Below are 20,179 nucleotides of genomic sequence, written 5' to 3'. Positions count from 1 at the left end.
ATTCAAGAACAAGAAACCATTCCATTGGTGGAAATTTGATGATAAACTCAATTCATCAGAAGGATCGGCACTCACCGTTGAATCACGTCTTTTGCTGCCGAATGATCGAATTGCATTGCATGGTGGTACCTAAACTCAATGTAGTAGCATATCCGCTGTCAGATCCTTGAAGATGATAGGATCGCATCTGCTCATCTCGGCGCATCTTCCCCCGAAGAGGGAAATTAAAGTATGAGCACATCGCGAATTAGTATGGCAAAATAAATAAATAAAACCCTATATAATCGTGGACAGTTACCAATTACCCACTTTCGAGAGTCAGTGGAAATACTTCTCCTTGGAAAAACAACATGCGAAGTCTCCTCCTCTACCCCCTCCTGGCCGCTTCCGCCATGGCCGAAAAGCTTCTCTACAGAAATACTTTCAACAGCACCGAGGCAATTGCAGATTGGGTTGCCGAAGGTCCCGTCAAGGCCACCGTCTCCAACAACACTCTCGAACTAGCTGCTCCGGGAGACTTTGTCTACTGGGTCCCTGAAGTCTTTCCTGAGCGCATCCGCATCACCTGGGAGTTTTCACCTATCGAGGAGCCCGGCCTAGCTATCATATTCTTCGGTGCAGCAGCCGCCAAAGACGGCGGAAGCATTTTCGACAAGGATCTCAAGCCCCGGAATGGATCTTACCCGCAGTATCACTCCAGCGATATCCGGACGCTGCACGCTTCGTACTTTCGGCGTCGATGGCCTGAGGAGAGGGCTTTTCATCTTGCCAACTTGCGCAAGTCGCCTGGATTTCATCTTGTCGCGCAAGGAGCGGACCCGCTGCCGAATGTGGAGGATACTCAGGGCGCTTATTACAAGGTTGAGGTTATTCATGACAAGCGCGATGTCAAGTTTTCGATAAACGGATTGGAATTATTCTCATGGGAAGAGTCTGTAGTGGTACTATTTCTTCTTGTTGGAAGCATCGCTGTACGAGCTTCGGCCGCGGGCATGGTGCAAGCAGCTCGTCTGCGCGTCGAAGACGCGTCCTGAAGACGTTTTCCGTCTGTGTTTGGTATCTTCGCTTGATGAGGTCGTGGTAGGTAGATTGGGTAGACAGATACTGGTTACATTACTACATTAAGCTAGACATGATATCAGACTTCTTTAAGTTGAGAATCCTCCGGAGTTCGCCTGTCTAGGCTCACCAGCAGCTTCAAATGTCCCATCCAGTAACCTCCTCAGGGCCTGAGCAGTGCTTTGTCCGGGTGCTACCCACGTGACATTATTACCAATTTCCTTCAAATAAGCAACCGTGGAGTTGTCGTAGGCATATTCGAAGGTGACTTGTCGCGGTTCAAGTTGATCATGCAGGCGAGGTGCAGCCAGGGCATCATGAACAGTCATGTTTCTCTCTAGCGCATTCAGAACCACCTGGACAGTAGCAGTGATGATTCGACTGCCACCAGCAGAGCCTGTGACCAACGAGACTTTCCCGTCAGGTCCTTCGACAATGGTGGTGCTTATACTAGAAAGAGGGCGTTTTCCAGGTCTGATGAAGTTGGCCTCGCTGGGGATGAATCCAAATGCGTTTGACTGTCCGGGGATACTAAAGTCGTTCATCTCATTGTTCATAATAACTCCAGTCTCGGGAATAATGACTTGCGAACCGAAATTTAGGTTAATTGTGGTCGTGAGGGAGATAGCAAGTCCCGAATTGTCCATGACAACGACATGCGAAGTACCAGGAGTATCCAAGCTTTCAAGACCTCTAGGGTCATAATCCTTAACTTGAAGAGCACGCCCGTCAAGTTTGGCGCGGATCTCCTGCGCGGTATCGTTGGAGTACATCTGAGCCTGGTACTCACCCAGACCTTTGACAAAGGTTGGATCGCCGAGATTACTTCGCATTCCGTAACCGAACTTGAATGCTTCGTCAAGCAGATATGCGCTATCGTTGACTCTTCTGGAATCGCCGAGGAAGTCATAACCGTCCAGAATGTTCAACGAAGCTGCGACAACGGCACCGCTTGAAGGGGCTGACCCGCTGGTGATCTTTCCACCTCGGTAGTTGATCTGGGAAGGCTCTCGAATCGCCACGGAATAATTCTTTAGATCATCCGTCGTCATGATACCGCTCTTCTGCTTCAAAGTCCTGATAGTCGCATCGGCAATGGGTCCCTCGTAGAACGCACTGGCTCCCTTGGAAGCAATGGTCTCGAGCGTATCGGCATATCTCTTCCGTGTCAACTTCTCACCGAATTTGAGCAATCTTCCAGCAGGAGCAAAGTCAATTGCCCATGCGGGATCGTTTAACAGGAAGCTCTCGTTCTCAGATTTGGTATAGGTCATCTTCATGAACTTGAGGGTGTCGTTGTTGACTGGAAATCCATAGCGGGCGACGTCAATAGCTGGCTGGACAAGCTTCGACCAAGGCAGATGACCATAGCTCTTGTGCAGGTGTTCTAGACCTCGTAACTCGCCGGGCACGCCACTGGAAGGCTGTCAGTCATTGGCATGGCACTGGAGTGTGTTTTGTACCTCGCTTGTCCTCCATAAATACTGGCGTTCACGTTATTCTTGAACATATTCTCCGTAGCTGCTGCAGGCGCCGTTTCACGAAAGTCGACAAATTCGTAGGGCACGGATTCATTCTTGCCATCGGGTTTGTGAATGAGCATGAAGCCGCCTCCTCCGATGCCAGAATGATACATGCCTATACCTGTGTCAGCGTAACGCCTTCAATTATAGCATGATTGACTTACCGACTGTTCCTACGCAAAGCACGGTGGCGACCATCGCATCAGCCGCGTTGCCGCCCTGTCGCAGAGTATTGATGCCGATCGTACTGCATATCTCACTCTCACAGGCAACGGCGCCGCGGCTTTTGCTGAATTGCCTGGTCTCTACTGGCTGTGTCTGAGGAGGGTACTTTACATCGCATGGATGACCATGAGCTTGCGCAATGAGGCCCAGCAGAGCAACCCAAGTTGGAAAGAGAGCCATTGTCAGCAATTGACTTCAGTGTGTCGACTTAGTGCTTGGGAGAGGCGCATCGCTCGCTTTTGTAGCTCAAGATCGCCATGACGATCGTCATAACCAAAAGACGCCGTTGACTCCGCTTAGATAATAGGTACTTCGAACCAAGGTTACATGCAGAGTAGTCTTGATAAGAGGTGTAATCCGACATCATCATCTGGCAGATATTCAAAGCGGGGTATTATTCGGCAGTGGTAGAGCTAAGCCATTGAGGTAGCGATCAGCAATCTCTGAGAGTTTTAAACCTTGGTTTTTAACCAGCTTCCTAATGAAGCTTTTGAGCTTATTAAAATGAATTAGCCATGGTGCATGAATGACAAGAGTGCGCATTGAGATCTCAGAGTAGCACCCATGAAGTCGAGATGGCTTAACAGTCTTTTCTGACGCAGCACAGATATAACAGCAAGTCCAAAATGCGTTTTACCTTTCAGATTCCCTTCACCTCACCAGTGCAGCCACAGTAACGGATTTTGAATTTAGTTTTTGGTTCACCAAGTCTAGGACTAAGGATACATTGTATGTGGATACTACTCGCGGGCTGTATCGTGCAAGCAAGCCGGGCCTACGAAAGCAGGTGTGATCGTTACATCCACATCTTACTTCTTCCAACTTTTGGCAAATGCGTTTCGAATTTCGTCCCTTTCCTGGTGGAGCACGGCCATTTCTGCTGCGGTCGACATGCCGGGCGACTCTTGGTCTTGATAAATTAAGTCGGTAAGAGGCATCAATAGGCTCACCTCCGCTCAGAATTCCATCTTTGGTAACCTTTCCACCATCGGGCCAGTACATTTTCTTGATGCTGAACCAAGCATCTGAGGCACCATGTATCTCAAAGTCAATCATATCGACTATATACCTGTTGGTGTCGCTGGAATGTATCTCTTTCACCCATGCTGTAGCTCTGTTCACTGGTGGTTGAGGGTCAATAAATCCACCATGAGTGACAACGCCGACCCTCAGCATAGTAATACATCCCTACCGCATATCAGTACAATCTGACATCTCTCTCTTCATATTCGCTCTGTATCGCCTCGCCATTCATGAGTCCGTGGATATAACATTCTCCCACTAACCGACGTCCATTCAGCAGTCGCTTCCCTTTCCTCAAAACAAATGGCACTGCACCACCGTTGAGGACGTATATCTGATCGCCAGCTTCTGCCAGGAGCGGCACGAGACCAATCATTCCCTTCTCCGTCTTGGAAATCTGGTATACAGCGTAACAAGAGTATATGGCCTTGTAGTACGGAAGGCCTATAATTTCAACAAGTTGTTCCTTGGCTTCCTCGGGAGGCAATGATAATAGCAAATTGCACAAGGCGGGCATTACATACCATTTGGAACGTAGTCCGATGCCAAAATCTGGAGAGACAGGTCCGAATCCCTTCGTCTTGTTCGCCACCAGCATCCGCCACCATACATCTTTAAGTGACTCACCAGTCACATAGTAATCAGAAGTTTCTTCAAGCTCCGCGATAATATCATAAGATTGTTGAAGACGGTATATTAGGCCATGTATGGGGCCGTGTTTGACATGGTCACCGCCGACCCAGCTCAGCTTGTCGACAAACCTCCCTCGAACTGTAAGGCAATCGTCCTTTGGGTCATCACTAACCCACGATACGCACTGAGTATTGCCAGCGGCGGCATACAGCCCGCCACTGTGCAGCCCCAAGCTGCTATAGTCAATTTCGTCGCCCATGAAGGCGAACTTGGTGGTCCAATCAGGGATCCAGGATGGAAACCGCAAGGATTGAATGTTCAATCGAGCTCGGTATAAGAGGTCCATACACTGCCCCCTGCGTACAAATGCTTTACCGAAGCGCCTAACTATCTCGTCAAATGTAGAAGAGTAGTCTGCCCGGAAAAGGTCGTCGTCAGTCGCGCTGGATAGACCAAGGACTGCGAACAGATGATCGCGAGCTCTTGTAGCTTTGCTCCTGTCACATAGCGCAAGGAGATCAAGAAGAGGTACCTCCACCTGTAGCCTCAGTTTCGGATCCATCTTTCTCGCCAGGTTAAACTCCTCTTGTTCCTCAAATACCATTGTGTCCAAATTCATGGTCAACATTCGCATACTATCAGCATCTGAGACGGGTAACGTCTCTAACAGTGCAGATCGCCGGTACACACACATCATGTGCATAGCGTCCGTTCCCATGTGCATTGCTGCGTCATCGAATGCGTTTGGTATATCTGGAACAACCGAGAAGGAGGATGTCATATATGCGTCGATCATAGCGACATAGAATACAGACCAACTGACCTCCCATTCGCCACAGAACATGCGAACATCCGGAGAGAGAACAAATTCCTGAATTACCCACACACGCCGAAACCATGGCCTCCCCCAGAGCTTGGCTAGCGCCTTCCAGGCAGGATGCTCTAGGCCGGGAAGGCCACATTCCTCGAATATCTCCGTCATCGAAGGTGAGATCGATCCATTATGTCTCAACACTTCCATTCCATGTCTTCCATAAAATACTACGCCACCCCATGCACATTGGAGCGGCGATGGGGCGCATGGGGTAGCCTCAGCCGAAGGCCGTGTGTCCGCGGGCCGGGAAGCTATTACTACTACTACGTACTGATCCAGTGCCATGGCCATTCTTGGTATTATATATCATGTAAGGACTCCGTGTAAGAACCTGTCGTTTCCTAAGCTCCTGATCCCTCATCTTCATCTTCATGCCATCCGGGGGAGACCCGTAGACCAGGTGATTACGATCAAATGGCGCATCTAACATCAAACCCTCAAGCGTTTTTACACGAGAGACAGCCACGTAGCTTAAACCGGTCTGAAAGTCCCGGCAGGAGAGATCCGTCACGATCATATCTTCTGTGATGCTTTGTGACTTGTGCACGGTAATAGCGTAGCATACGATCAGGGGAAACTGCGTGCGAGCGCAGAGAGTGGCTCCGATGAGAAAGTCTCTCTCAACTGGGAGAATTGGGACAATCTTTTTGCCATCGGGGGTGGTCAGGAACACCGGTCCGTTGTACTTGTCAAACTCCATCATGATAACACAAGGAGGATCTTGGATGGGGTCAGCCCCGGGTGCCCAGCCGATGTCGTAAACCGTACCGCGAGCGCCGTTGCAGAGGCCAACGGGCTGCCAAAGGTTAGACGTCAGCATCAGACGAGCGCCAATGCATATAGGGATCTGCTTCGCAAGGTTGCCCGCCTTGTCATCAGGGGCAGCAGCCGCACCAGGGCCGACGTTCTTAGCTTTGACCTGGACGACTGGCCGGCCGAGGCGGTCGAGGTGATAGTGGTTATACTCGTTCACCCTATCTTTGGTAGCGTATACTCGCAGGGCGCTGGAAAACCTCGCGACCTCTCGATCGTCTAGTTTTGCCTGCACGCGGGTGGACAGGAGCTTCCAAGACTCCATAGATAGTTGGAGCAGCCGCAGTTCCCCGAGAGCTGTGCGAAACGCCTCCTGGTCGTCGCCGCGCTGCCTCTGAACAACCTTCAAGAATACTGATTTATCGAAGCGCCTATATGCGTTCCTGCCCTTGATCTCTACTCCCTGCACCTCTTTGTCGTAACAAAGCGGCTTCTGTAGCACAGGGGGAAGCTGGAAGAAGTCACCAACCAAGAGGATGTTCAGGCCGCCAAAGAACTCCTCATTCCTGTTCGGGAACGCCTCGCGGAGACGGTCATCGATCCACGATAGCTGACGCAGTCTTAGCATGCTCTTCTCATCGATGATGAGGTACTTGATATCCTTCAGCTTCTTCTGGAGCTGGGTCTTATCAACGGGAGATAGAGGCTTGAAGTCCTTATTGATTGGGAGGTGTAACAGGGAGTGCAAGGTAGTGCCCGATATCTGGTTTCCTGCGACGCCCGTTGGCGCAGCACGCCAAACAGGTGTCCCCCTCCCCCCTGTCGCGGATTGGAGGTGCGCGGAGAGCAGGTTAATGAGGTATGACTTGCCAGTGCCGCCTCCGCCATCCACATGGAGTAGCAACTGAGAGGGATCCTGGGTCAGGAAGTGGCCCATCACCGTATCGTATACTATGCGCTGCTCTGGATTTAGGGAATCGCGAGCCTCCAAGGGCTGATCATCCACATCAAGGTCAAGGGTGTTTTCCGCTTTGCGTTGCTTCCAGTAGTCGCTGTTGAGAATGCCATCATCGGCATACCGCCCAACACGAGGGGTCCAATCGTAATTGATGTCAATGTCTCGGCGGCCGAGGATGTCGATGTCCTCTTCCTCCAGTGGGCGGTCAGGTAGCATGCGGGCGAGTTCATGCCAGTCCTCCTCCGCGATGGGCTCCTCATGGATCTCAAGCTCAAATTCATCCTCCTCTGCCGTCAATTCATCTGTATCTGGTTCCCCATAATGATCGTCCGCATGGGTATCATGGTGCTGTCTGCAGTGCATGTACGCAGCCGTGAAGGAATCGAACCGCTGCCCGCCCACAACGAGCAACTCTTCTGGAGAGCGATGTGGATGAACCATCATCAATTTAACACGGCAGAAGTCGTTAAACTGGGAAGAGGCCTCCATAGACTTGTATCGAGGGAAGTAAGACAGGACTCTCTTCTTCGCGTGAGCAGCGAGTCTCCTCCACGTGTTGAGATTGTACGATTGCAGGTATTCGAGATAGGTTATATCCTCATGCTGGTCCTTTCTCTCTAGATATTTCCTGTAGCTGCCGATGGCCTCGTTGACATCTCCGTCCACACGATACGAACGTGCCTGTCGCTCCAACGGACGGCAGTCCACGGTGACAACCATACGGGTGCCTTCTTGCAGCGGAATGTTAAGCAGCAGATGGGAAATCTCCTGCGCCGAGTAATCTCTCTCGGCAATCAGCTTGTTCATCAGGCGAGAGGAGAAGGACAACAGGGGCTGAACGTGCGATGTGTGAGGCAAGACCTGGTCTGCAAGCCTGGCGAAAGACTCGGTCTTCTTCTCAGATTTACTGCAATACTTCGCAGCGTACGTAATAACCGCCTGTAAGCTGGTGCAAGGAGATATGTCGATATTGGCTAGCCAGCCTAGGATAATCGCAGGATTGAAGTTATTCATGAGGCTGTCATTCCGGGCCGCCTCAAAGACATAGTACGACCTGCCTTCCTTCCTGATCACTGCGGCCAGCTCCCGCAAGGCACGAGGGAAGTCAAAACGACACTCCCTCTCTGGATTGGCAACGTTTGCCGCCTCGATATCCGCAGCGGCACCTTCCATGTCCCTCGCCAGATCACCGGTTCTCTTCCTCACGCGCAAGCAGTACGTGGTATTGCACTTGTGGCGCTGGCAGCGGTTGACGATTTGTGAGAGCCGCAGGAATGTCATCTCTATGCTCAGGGGATCCACGCTCAGGGGATCCACGCTCAGGGGATTACCCTCACCCTGAGGCATAGTCCTACTCGGCTCAGGGTTAATGGCAGTGACGTGGAATCCCCATGTGCGTGCAAATACATCACGAGCCGCTTCGTCCTCCATGTCGGCCCCTGGACAATTATCCATCCAGTACAGGCCGTGGTTGTGTGGGCTACCACGGCCTTGCCATTCGTACCGATCCCAGTAATCTGTGATGCTGAACTTCTTACTTAGCACGATATCCCGAAAGAGGGTGTATCGGCGGTAGAAGTGGAAAGCAGCAATGTGAGGGTTCTGCCGCAATAGGCGGCGCGATAGAGCCATCCTCTCCGGCTCGGTGGCGGCTAGCCAGTCGTCATACTGGGGCATGTGCTGGTAGAGACTCCGCCAGTGTAAATCTGCCGGGCTAAACGTGATGAATGCACCAGGACAACCAAGGTTATAGGCATAGGCCTCGAGGTCCTGCCTCTTTTTGTTCCAGAATGGACGCGTACCGCGAATAGACACCGCATGCCTTGTGATCGAGTTGATCAGCGCCTGCGCCTCGGGGTCCTCGCTGTGTTCCAGCGCCTGAATAAGTTGCTCTCGCGTCAGCGGCTGCTGTCTCCCATCATGTTGCTTCACGAAGAATCTGGACCGCGAACGTGCTTGTGACCGCATTAGCGTGTTGAAGGCGACGAAGCGGAAGGTCGGGTGGCGTGCAAAACGCCCGTCGTGCCAGCGCATCGCGTGCTCGACGTAATCCTTGTAATCAATGGAGCGCAATCGAGGTTCAACAAAGTCGGCTCTACCGTCAGGAAAGAGGCAGGGAAACGCCAAGGAGAGTAGGGCATGAGAGCGATTGAACTCATTAATGGGTGTGTGTCGTATATTCGGGAGCTGCAGCTCGTGTTGCGCCTGCGCCTGGAAGCTTGTGGAAAGCTCTGAATCAGCTTCCGACTCTCCGGCGAGAATAGACCGCAGAGCATCGAGCTCCGTGTCCTTTGCCAACATGTCTGGCACTGCAGCCTCGTCCTCCAGGTCAGGCTCTGCCTCCTGATCTTCCTCGGGTCCAACATCCGCAGCCTCCACCTGACTCTGGGGGATGGCATCCAGGACATTGCCATCTTGGGGCAATTGATTTAGCCTCTCTTCGTCGATGACGACGCATCGATACCCAGGATGATGGCGCCGGAGGTAGTCTAGCCATATGACAACCGGCTGGCGGCGGACACGGAACTGGCGGGTGAATTGCCGACTAAGAATTGCGTGGGACGACGTATTGGCAGGACGTAGTAATACAATGTTCAACTCCTGCGGCAGAAGCGGGAGCTGGTTGTACACTAAGCCAACCTCACGGAGAAAGTGAACTACGTGCCCCCGATACTTGTACTGCTGCCCTCGCACAAGCATAATGTTCACGTGGACGTGAACACGAGCAATCAAAGACTCTTCGGTAGGCGTAAGCTGGGGCAACCGGGCCGGTACAGGGCCAAAGTCGAGCTGATTATCCGCAGAGAAGAAGTACGGCTCGTCGGGGTGGCGTTTCTCATCTTTTCGATAACAACGCGCACAAATGCCATCGCAATCGATCTTCATCTGGAACCAACACTCCCGGCATCGACCGCAAAACTGCATTTGGTCATTGTCCAGCTTTGTCCAGAACTCGCGGAGGATTGCCTTATCGCGACCAGTCAAGGCGCAAGCCTCAAGGTCGCCATTCCACACCGGATCTTGCGCATGAAAGACCGCCGATTCTTCAGGTGGAATTATCACTGGACTCCCGGAATACGCCGTGGCGGCATCGACGATCGGAGTTTGCCTTCGAGATTTTTCTTTGGCCGCCTCCTGTACCAGGGGCAGGACCACGGCGACCACGCCTTAGCTGTGCGGAAGGCTGCCGCAAGCGATGGCGAAGAGGGCTTCCATCCACGCAATCATTATCGTCGTTCTCGTCTTCGTCCCCTAGATCGGAATCAGACTCTACCCCTAATTGTTTGAGGTACCTCCGTGGTCGATCAGGTGAAAGCAGCAAGTTGAAATAGTCATCGGCGTCAATATCAGATTCAGAGAACTGTCCCCTGTCATCCCCTTCCTTGATTATCCCATCCCCATCTAGAAACCCACTCGGTCGTAGTTGATCTTGACTCCCATCTACGTTCCGTGGTTAGCCTGAACAAACTACTGGGGCCACAGAACAAGGATACCTTCTCCAGGACCCTCAAAATCTTCCAAGAAGCCAAGTTGAGATATTGTGGGAGTCAGTGACACAGTCTCCCCTGCACGGCGTCGTGAACGATGGTCGCGCTGGATAACAGCCAGCTTGGCCCTCGCCCCAGCCTTCAAGGAATCATCTTGCGAGTCCTTCCCCCCCTTGTGGAACCTGGTGGCCAAGTAAGGGTAATCCACACCAGGTGTGCTGCTTCGAAGAGTAGATGGATCAGAATGTGAGACGAGTGGATGGGTCGTTGGCTGCACAGGCGGTGACGGAGCTAGAGCCCGGAAGAGCCGCGAGCTTTGTTGGGTTGGTGGAATTGGCGTCCCTAGCACTACGTGCGGCTGGCTAATTGACTCTCCGAATAAACTCCTAGCTGTATGAAGTTGCCGTAGCTTCTCTGGCGATGTAGGCTGGGTTCCGGATCTCTCGTTGGGAGGCGATAGGCCAGCATCTCCTTCGGTTCTCTTCGTGGCAGGTCTGCCAGGTGAGGATGGACGAAGTGCAATGTTCCGCAGCGTCTGGAGCACGACTTTGGATCTAGAATGCTTCATTTGATGAGGGTTAAGAGACTTATAGACGAGGAAGGCAGAACTTACATGAGAAACGCGCTGGTTACGGCAGTCTATGCATTGCTTAGTTTGCCCAGCAGACTGCCTCTTTGCTCTGAAGGCACTCTCCGGTCTCTCCTCCCCACAACGAGCACAAACAACGAAGAGTAAATCAGTAGAGAGCTCTTCGGGGTTGAGACCGATATCCATTACTCAATCAACGAGGCCATATCGAGACCTGTCGAATTGGGGAGATGAATTGAACGCGTGGTACTGGCACAGTACTGAGTAAACAAACAATTCCAAATGGACGCAAGCTGCCGGCACTCCGCGTGAGCCTTTCAGGGGCCAGCACCGATTGGCCCCACTCTTTTGGTGCCATCAGCCAGTTGCGCGTTCTTTCGCGGCTGGCCATACAAAATCTGGACCAATCAGATTCCGAGAAACTTATTTATCCCTGTCTGCACCAAACCCTCATTACTCGGGAAAACTTATGAATTAATGTAGAGTCAGCCTTCGGCTGAATCATGCGTGCATGGACTAATAATAGAGGGAATTCGACGAAATACAATGCATATAACGCATGCACGGGCCAGTTTTGTTGTATTTCGTCGAATTACCACCACGACTGCGCATAGTAGTAGAAGTAGTTTCAAACCAAAGAGAGCGGACTACGACTTTTGCTCCAGAGAAAGGTAGGAGATACAAGCTTTTTAATAAACGCCTATTACCTGATGCTATTAAGTTCTACTATGCCCAGGATATTCAGATTCTTCCATGTTCATAGGCTTATTATAATAGTAAAATAGGCCAGAGATGGCCCTATTAATGAGAAAATGAACTACCAATCAAGTTTTGAGAGTAGAATGACGCCGCAATGTATGTCAGCAAAGCCACATCACGACTTGCACTTTCGTGCAAGTGACCAATCGAGTTGAAATGCAACTCTTGGTCCTGTGACTATTCTTGCATCAAACTTGGGCACCAGAAAGCCTTTGCTCCATTCCCCGTCATCACTGAAAGCTCTCCCAGCTCTTGTCGCTCCGCATATGGAACCGGAGTCCTCAAGCATGGAGCAAACATTTACTAACTCTCAAGGCAGAGCGGTCCCTTCAACTGCCGTAGCCGAGAGTAGTTATACCACTCAGCAAAGCCGATTGGAAAGGGTGCTCCAGAGCTATCGCGACACGAATGACCCGGATCTACTGGAAGAAATTATACAGACTGCACGAAAAGTCTTGGAGGCATCAACCGAAGACAATGCAAAATTATTGCACACGCTGGCCTGGGCCTTGTATAAGAGGTACAAGGAAGTGATTGACGATTATGGTGATCTTGAAGAAGCGATGAAACTCGAACGCAAAGCAATCGAGGCATCACCCTCAGGTTCCATGGACCGCCAGAGGTTCTCGTACTGGCTGGCACTGCAGTTAGGAGACTATTTCTATCACACAAGAAACCTAGATGATGTCGATGAAGCTATCGGATTGATCAAGAGCTCTCTGGAAAAGTTCCCGGACGAATCTCCCACAAAGGCGGCACATATGGCTAATCTCGGAATCTTGTTGAAGGAGAAGTATTCTGTTCTCAGAGTCAATGACGACTTTGAAAGTGGCTGCAAAAGTTTAGAAACAGCTATCGCATCGTCGCCAGAAGATCAGAATACCATTGCGACATGGCTTGAGAAATTAGCAGACTTGTACGACGCAAAGCACGGCAACTCAGGGAGGCTAGAGGACCTCGAAACTGTCTGTCGCCTCCGTAGAGACTCACTATCTGCGACGGCAGACGATCGAGAACGAGATAAACTAGCTCGACGGATTCAACTAGCAAGGACGCTCTACGAACTCTTTGAAGAAACGAGAAATTTGAGCGAGCTACAGGAGTCAATCACATTAACTCGAAATACCGTGGCTGTGACGCCAGAAGACGATCCTGAGTGGTTGGATCGAATACGAAAGTTGAACGTCACCATATACATTCTGTACCACGAGACAGGCGATTCAAAGGACCTCGAAGAAGCAATTAATGTCGTCAAGCGATATCTTGAGAAAGCTAGTAAAGATCATCCTCATTGGTCAGAACAGCTCAGCAACTACGCTAACTACCTTGATTCTCTCCATAGCAGAACCGGGGACTTGGCTCATCTTGAAGAGGCTGTTGAATTTGGACGAATGAGCTTGAAGGATATACCGAAGAACTCTCCCAATCTTCAGATTGTTTTGGGTAACCTTTCCATAGTACTCTCGAGAAGATCGATGATTAGAGGCTCGATGGTGGACCTGGAAGAATCTGTTTCCTATGCCAGAACTGCTCTGGAAGTAACACCTAGTGATTGTCCATCAAGGTACATCCAGCTGCATAACCTGGGTTCTATGCTTCTGAAGAGGTTCTCTAGGAATCAAGAGAATGTACGGGATTTGAACCAAGGAATCGCGTTGTTGAGAGAAGCTTTGACTTCTATCTCCAGCACTAACCCTGAGATTGAGAGCATACTATCCCGCCTGGCTTCCGCTCTCGACACGAGACATGATAAGTTTGGGTCATCTGACGATCTCGAAGAGGGCATTGAAATTGCTCGGAAAGCCATTGCTTCAATGGGAAATCCGTTTGTGGAGGGGCCCACTTCCATCAGTACCTTGGCCGCTCTCCTAAAGAAGCGGTTCAGAGCTGGAGGCTCCTTGGAAGACATAATTGAAGCAATCGCGATCTCACAAAAGACGTTAGAGTCGATGCCTGAGGACTCTCCATTCAGGACAGACCTCTGGACCACTCTCGGGGATCTCTTTGCAGCCAAGTTCGGAACAACATGGGTCACCAGTGACTTGGAAGAGGCAGTGCGCAGCTATCGGTGTGCGGTGGAACATCCTACAGGTAATATCTTGAGGCGCATAATCGCTGCAACGTCAGTCATGCCATTGTGCTTGAGCCTCCAAGATGCTTATGATATAGGGCGCACGGCCATTGACCTTGTCCCTGGTATTGCCACGGCTCGATCACTCGAAACGGGTGATAGACAACATCTACTCAGTTTTGCCAGAGGTCTTGCAGCTTCAGTGACAGGGGCTGCGATTAGGCTCAAGAAGGATCCATCGGAGGCACTGGCAATTCTCGAGCAAGGCAGGGGTATAATGGGATCATCGCTGGACGATATACGAACAGATATAAAGGAGCTTCAGCAATCGTTTCCTCAGTTGGCAGAGAGATTCATGCGTCTACGCGAAGAACTTGAACCTTCCACTGGTTCGCATTTCAGTGACGAGCTTGAAGAGGACCGAGGTTTACGACGGCGAAACGCTGCCGAGAACTTTGATGATCTACTGGACGAGATACGAAAAAAGCCTGGATTTGAGGATTTCCTCGGTCCTCTTACCACGGACCAGATACGTGCGGCAGCTGCTTATGGTCCTATATGGTCCTATCGTGGTCATCAACAGCAGTTGGATGGGATGCGAATGAATAGTCATCGAGAGAGAGCGTATCACATCGATGGTTTTTAAAGATCTGGACGATGGTGAGTTGATAGAACGCGCAGAAGGATTCGACCTGGGAACCCCTAATACGCTTGAGTGGCTTTGGAATACTATCACGGGCCGCGTACTGGAGGCACTGGGTTTCACAGAGACACCACCCAATCAGCAGGAATGGCCTCATGTTTGGTGGATACCTACTGGGCCGTTGAGTAGGTTCCCACTCCATGCTTCGGGACGACATCGAGAGCGATCTGGCAAGGCGGTAATGGACAGAGTGATCTCGTCTTATAGTCCATCTCTGAGAGCTCTCGTACACGGACGTCGACAACGTGTGGTTACAGCCGGCCCCGCGGAAGCTCTTCTGATAGATGCGGAGCATACAGGGAATCACCCTCATCTTCCACAGGCGCGGGCAGAGATCAAGGTGGTCAGCAAGATCTGCGAGAGTATGGCAATACGACCTGTTTCAGTTGGTCAAAGCAAGCAAGATATGCTTTCTTGTCTACGAAACTGCAAGATATTCCACTTTGCAGGACACGGATACACCAACGGCGATGACCCGTCCAAAAGTCATCTTTGTCTGAGCGACACCAGCGATCCCCTAACAGTTGGGGATATCTTGAAGTTAAATCTGCACGAAGCGTCACCTTTTCTGTCGTATCTTTCAGCTTGTAGCACCGGGCGTGTTCAAGATGACAAGTTCATCGATGAGAGCATACATCTCATCAGTGCATTCCAATTAGCTGGGTTCAGACATGTCATTGGAACTTTATGGAAGGTAAGGGATAAGCATTGCGTTGATGTCGCGCGAGTTACGTATGAAGCTATAAGAGAAGGGGGGATGACCGATGATTCGGTGTGTCGAGGCTTGCATAAGGCTACGAGAATGCTGAGAGATAGTTGGCTTGAAGGTTTCGACAAGAAGAGGGAACGGCTAGTGCAAGGAGATGAGAAAGGAACGAGGGATGTTATTCCTTGCGATGATGAGGAGGAGATTATAGTTGGACTGGTCCCGGCTTATTGGGTCCCTTATGTTCACTTTGGTGTTTGAGAGACTCTTTACTCGAATTTCCAAATATTTATGTTGATGTCTTATGTCAGAGCTAGAAGTACGATGCTCATGTTCCAAACACTTTGTCATGTTGTGCTGGGCCACAGTCAACATGTCGGCGATACACACATGAACGAGACATATCCCAGGAACTGTCTCAAGCCATCGCTTATCGATCACATGGGTCTCCCTTCTCCCCCGTTTCTGTCTCCCCAATCATGTCGAACACGTTGCCTTGGGTTAAGAGTAGTATCCGTTGACCTGATACAGCTGACCGTTGTACTCCCAAGTTCCACTCAGCTGGTGACTCCCCTTGACACACTGGTTGATGATGTTCCTATGACAATTAGAGACACTCCGTAAATAATCTTAATTACATACTCAGTAGCATCCTGCACAAGACTAGTTAGCAAAACTCAACCATTAATCATTTCGGGGATACATACCCAGCAATCCTTGAATCCCTTCTTGCCGCCAGTGTTCTTGCGGCTCAGTTCGACATTGACAGTGATAGATGCTAGTCCCTTGATGGTCTTTGAGCCCCTGGTGGTGCAGCCCTGCTGGTAGGTGCAGTCTGAGTTGCTGCACATCTTCTGGCGAGCATCCCAGTATGCTTGCTCAAACCGCTCGATACCTGTGATAAGGTTGAGAGGTTAAAAGAAGCTTCAGCCCCAAAGCGCAAAGATAAAGAATGCAATTGTAACACATACCATCTTGCCTGTTACCGAAGCAGTCTGCTGCCAGAGCGGAAGTAGCAAAAAGGGCGAGGGCGGAGAGATTGATGAGCTGCATTTTGGATGTCTTTGTGCAAAGTTGTTTGAAGAGTAAGATGAAGATGCTCGGTGCTATGGATAGGAAAGCAGGAGACGTTCAGCTGGTTTTATAGTTGTCTGCTGATGAGAGGTCACGGCTTCCGGCTCCGTGGGTATATATTATGCATCCTGTGCTGATACGACTAAAAGCCTTTCATTGGTGCATATGCATCAAGCGGTGAGATTGTCTATTTGGCTCAGGTAGCAAATAAGATTACAATTATATTTTCAGCTCATTCCTCATGCGGAAAGGTGCAGCTACTCTCTGGCCACTGACTGTCAGCGGGGACCTTTCAACAAGTGACTTTCTAAGCTCGGTAATTTCTCGAGCACTTGAGTCTGATGTCTCACTGGGGACTGGTCCATGCTTAGATTGTTGTAACTGTGTTTTGAGTCTCTGATTCGACAGAAGTCCACTGTGGTCATCAATACGACTGGAGCCCGATGACAAAGCACTAATGTGTGTATTGTTACTTTGCACTATTTTGTATAACTGGCATACATAAGTGAAATTTTTATGCATTCTTCACAGTGAATCAATGAGTTATGAGTTTACCTTCACTGACAAGAGCCAAAAGGTAGCAGATTAGTATGGCCGTGAGAGACGCCCAGATGGATTACTTATATGGCGATTACAACTCATTATACTTATTGCGATTATTAAGAACGATACAAAGACATCACTGTGATCTGCCCCGGCTTGTCAACTGCAACATCACAATGTGACTCATTTTTGGTCCAGAGGATTAAAGTATTGAGCGTGAATCGTTCTGCAGCAGATGCTATCTTCTCAGTGATTCAGGAACTTCTCGCTACTATAAAATACTTGGATCTTTTCTTTCTTACTTCCGTTTTAACTGGTGGATAGAAAGTAACTAGAATTCGCCAAGTCAAGCACTGCCAGTTTCTGAACTTTCCGACGGTAACATATAGCAGATATTGAAACCTACAAGATTGAGTGAAACGCCCATGGCGTATTCCTGGGAGCATAAAACCCCACGAGGGCTAGTAAAAGATGGCGTTGTCTTACACGATGCCCTCTCTGAGATATACGGCTCCGGCAATTTTGCCTATGAAGAGGTCGGTGCCAACATTATCCTCACTGCTTTCCTTGAGGAGCCTAAGGATTTGTTGGCCCAGCTGGTGAAGAAGAAAGTTATCAAAAGGTTTGTCTTATAAGCTTTGGACATTGATCGGTTTCCTTAACCTTTGATCTCATGCTTAGTCCGAAGTCGGAAAAGACTTAAGCTGCAGCGGTAGTGTCTTGATCTGTACTGGACTCTCAGCGAAATAGATTGAAAATGCCGATTGGGGAGTCGGATGTTGAGGGAATGAAAGGTCCTCGTACTGGCCTCTACTTGATTCTTTCTGTAAATTAGCTACTAGTGACGACTGAGCAGTGATCAATTCTTAGGTGTGTTATAGCAGTTGAGACTTGTGGCTGAGAGCTTATATCAGCACAGAGAACTTAGTATTATAAATAGTGGTTTCAATGGGCGGTAGAGCTATTTGTCTTGAGCTGGTCAAGATCTTTGCGTGGTGAAAGGTCACATTTATGTCAGCTCTTTGCCTCCCAGCAGGTCAAGAGGACAGGTTGGCCAATGAAACCATTTCTTTTCGTTTTTGTCACCTGCTGCCTGTGCCTACCTAAGGTAAGGATCATAGGCGCCATAGGTAACAAGCAAGAGCAGACTTTAGTGGGGAGCGTTTCAACTTTCCATCCAGTCACACCATTGGACTGTGCCTATTATAGGCAGACAGCCCTGTAGCAGCCTAAGTGCCCAGTAACCTTATTTAACCTCCGCCCCGCCTCTTCTGTCCTAGCTTCCATCCACCATCGCCCGGCATTCTCTCATTCACAACCCGCCCTGCAAAGGATGGCCAGAACTCGACTCCAAAAGTCCACAACGGACTACTTCTCAAAACTTTCTCCCGAGATTCTGCGCTCCATATTTTCATATTTTTGTCCCCACTGCTGCAACGAGTATCAGTGGCCTTTTGGGGCCCCACCGGAGTCAAAGAGAGTTCAGGATAATTCAGCCGAAGGCTGACTCTACATTAATTCATAAGTTTTCCCGAGTAATGAGGGTTTGGTGCAGACAGGGATAAATAAGTTTCTCGGAATCTGATTGGTCCAGATTTTGTATGGCCAGCCGCGAAAGAACGCGCAACTGGCTGATGGCACCAAAAGAGTGGGGCCAATCGGTGCTGGCCCCTGAAAGGCTCACGCGGAGTGCCGGCAGCTTGCGTCCATTTGGAATTGTTTGTTTACTCAGTACTGTGCCAGTACCACGCGTTCAATTCATCTCCCCAATTCGACAGGTCTCGATATGGCCTCGTTGATTGAGTAATGGATATCGGTCTCAACCCCGAAGAGCTCTCTACTGATTTACTCTTCGTTGTTTGTGCTCGTTGTGGGGAGGAGAGACCGGAGAGTGCCTTCAGAGCAAAGAGGCAGTCTGCTGGGCAAACTAAGCAATGCATAGACTGCCGTAACCAGCGCGTTTCTCATGTAAGTTCTGCCTTCCTCGTCTATAAGTCTCTTAACCCTCATCAAATGAAGCATTCTAGATCCAAAGTCGTGCTCCAGACGCTGCGGAACATTGCACTTCGTCCATCCTCACCTGGCAGACCTGCCACGAAGAGAACCGAAGGAGATGCTGGCCTATCGCCTCCCAACGAGAGATCCGGAACCCAGCCTACATCGCCAGAGAAGCTACGGCAACTTCATACAGCTAGGAGTTTATTCGGAGAGTCAATTAGCCAGCCGCACGTAGTGCTAGGGACGCCAATTCCACCAACCCAACAAAGCTCGCGGCTCTTCCGGGCTCTAGCTCCGTCACCGCCTGTGCAGCCAACGACCCATCCACTCGTCTCACATTCTGATCCATCTACTCTTCGAAGCAGCACACCTGGTGTGGATTACCCTTACTTGGCCACCAGGTTCCACAAGGGGGGGAAGGACTCGCAAGATGATTCCTTGAAGGCTGGGGCGAGGGCCAAGCTGGCTGTTATCCAGCGCGACCATCGTTCACGACGCCGTGCAGGGGAGACTGTGTCACTGACTCCCACAATATCTCAACTTGGCTTCTTGGAAGATTTTGAGGGTCCTGGAGAAGGTATCCTTGTTCTGTGGCCCCAGTAGTTTGTTCAGGCTAACCACGGAACGTAGATGGGAGTCAAGATCAACTACGACCGAGTGGGTTTCTAGATGGGGATGGGATAATCAAGGAAGGGGATGACAGGGGACAGTTCTCTGAATCTGATATTGACGCCGATGACTATTTCAACTTGCTGCTTTCACCTGATCGACCACGGAGGTACCTCAAACAATTAGGGGTAGAGTCTGATTCCGATCTAGGGGACGAAGACGAGAACGACGATAATGATTGCGTGGATGGAAGCCCTCTTCGCCATCGCTTGCGGCAGCCTTCCGCACAGCTAAGGCGTGGTCGCCGTGGTCCTGCCCCTGGTACAGGAGGGCGGCCAAGAAAATCTCGAAGGCAAACTCGATCGTCGATGCCGCCACGGCGTATTCGGAGTCCAGTGATAATTCCACCTGAAGAATCGGCGGTCTTTCATGCGCAAGATCCGGTGTGGAATGGCGACCTTGAGGCTTGCGCCTTGACTGGTCGCGATAAGGCAATCCTCCGCGAGTTCTGGACAAAGCTGGACAATGACCAAATGCAGTTTTGCGGTCGATGCCGGGAGTGTTGGTTCCAGATGAAGATCGATTGCGATG

The 20,179-nt window shown here is 50.3% G+C and overlaps 6 protein-coding genes across 6 annotated transcripts; 3 read left to right on the top strand and 3 right to left on the bottom strand.

Annotated features, from left to right (window-relative positions):
• Positions 1 to 190: 190 nt before the first annotated feature.
• Positions 191 to 1,034, top strand: FOXG_05789 (uncharacterized protein; the record flags this gene model as incomplete). The annotated part of the gene is made up of 1 exon (XM_018384222.1): positions 191 to 1,034. The coding sequence occupies exon 1, from the start codon at positions 351 to 353 to the stop codon at positions 1,032 to 1,034; it is 684 nt and encodes a 227-aa protein (XP_018241276.1). The 5' UTR covers positions 191 to 350.
• A 53-nt stretch (positions 1,035 to 1,087) lies between these two features.
• On the bottom strand, positions 1,088 to 3,158 carry FOXG_05788 (gamma-glutamyltransferase). Its single transcript, XM_018384221.1, has 3 exons — positions 2,747 to 3,158; positions 2,523 to 2,697; positions 1,088 to 2,475 (listed from the first exon to the last, which is right to left on the bottom strand). The coding sequence occupies exons 1-3, from the start codon at positions 2,985 to 2,987 to the stop codon at positions 1,149 to 1,151; spliced, it is 1,743 nt and encodes a 580-aa protein (XP_018241275.1). The 5' UTR covers positions 2,988 to 3,158; the 3' UTR covers positions 1,088 to 1,148.
• Positions 3,159 to 3,616: 458 nt separating this feature from the next.
• Positions 3,617 to 5,445, bottom strand: FOXG_05787 (uncharacterized protein; the record flags this gene model as incomplete). Its single annotated transcript, XM_018384220.1, has 3 exons — positions 3,617 to 3,717; positions 3,758 to 3,995; positions 4,021 to 5,445. 3 exons carry the CDS (start codon positions 5,443 to 5,445, stop codon positions 3,617 to 3,619), a joined length of 1,764 nt encoding a protein of 587 aa, XP_018241274.1.
• A 6,726-nt stretch (positions 5,446 to 12,171) lies between these two features.
• Positions 12,172 to 15,625, top strand: FOXG_05785 (uncharacterized protein; the record flags this gene model as incomplete). Its single annotated transcript, XM_018384219.1, has 2 exons — positions 12,172 to 14,506; positions 14,565 to 15,625. 2 exons carry the CDS (start codon positions 12,172 to 12,174, stop codon positions 15,623 to 15,625), a joined length of 3,396 nt encoding a protein of 1,131 aa, XP_018241273.1.
• A 10-nt stretch (positions 15,626 to 15,635) lies between these two features.
• On the bottom strand, positions 15,636 to 16,570 carry FOXG_05784 (uncharacterized protein). The gene is made up of 4 exons (XM_018384218.1): positions 16,336 to 16,570; positions 16,072 to 16,259; positions 16,007 to 16,017; positions 15,636 to 15,962 (listed from the first exon to the last, which is right to left on the bottom strand). The coding sequence occupies exons 1-4, from the start codon at positions 16,415 to 16,417 to the stop codon at positions 15,866 to 15,868; spliced, it is 378 nt and encodes a 125-aa protein (XP_018241272.1). The 5' UTR covers positions 16,418 to 16,570; the 3' UTR covers positions 15,636 to 15,865.
• An 836-nt stretch (positions 16,571 to 17,406) lies between these two features.
• FOXG_19117 (uncharacterized protein) lies at positions 17,407 to 17,616 on the top strand (the record flags this gene model as incomplete). Its single annotated transcript, XM_018399303.1, has 1 exon — positions 17,407 to 17,616. One exon carries the CDS (start codon positions 17,407 to 17,409, stop codon positions 17,614 to 17,616), a length of 210 nt encoding a protein of 69 aa, XP_018241271.1.
• Between the last annotated feature and the right edge of the window lie 2,563 nt (positions 17,617 to 20,179).

Source organism: Fusarium oxysporum, chromosome 2, assembly GCF_000149955.1.
Source record: "Fusarium oxysporum f. sp. lycopersici 4287 chromosome 2, whole genome shotgun sequence".
Classification (NCBI taxonomy): Eukaryota; Fungi; Ascomycota; class Sordariomycetes; order Hypocreales; family Nectriaceae; genus Fusarium; species Fusarium oxysporum.
Note: the sequence above shows the minus strand (reverse complement) of the source record. Positions and strands in the feature narration are given on the sequence as shown.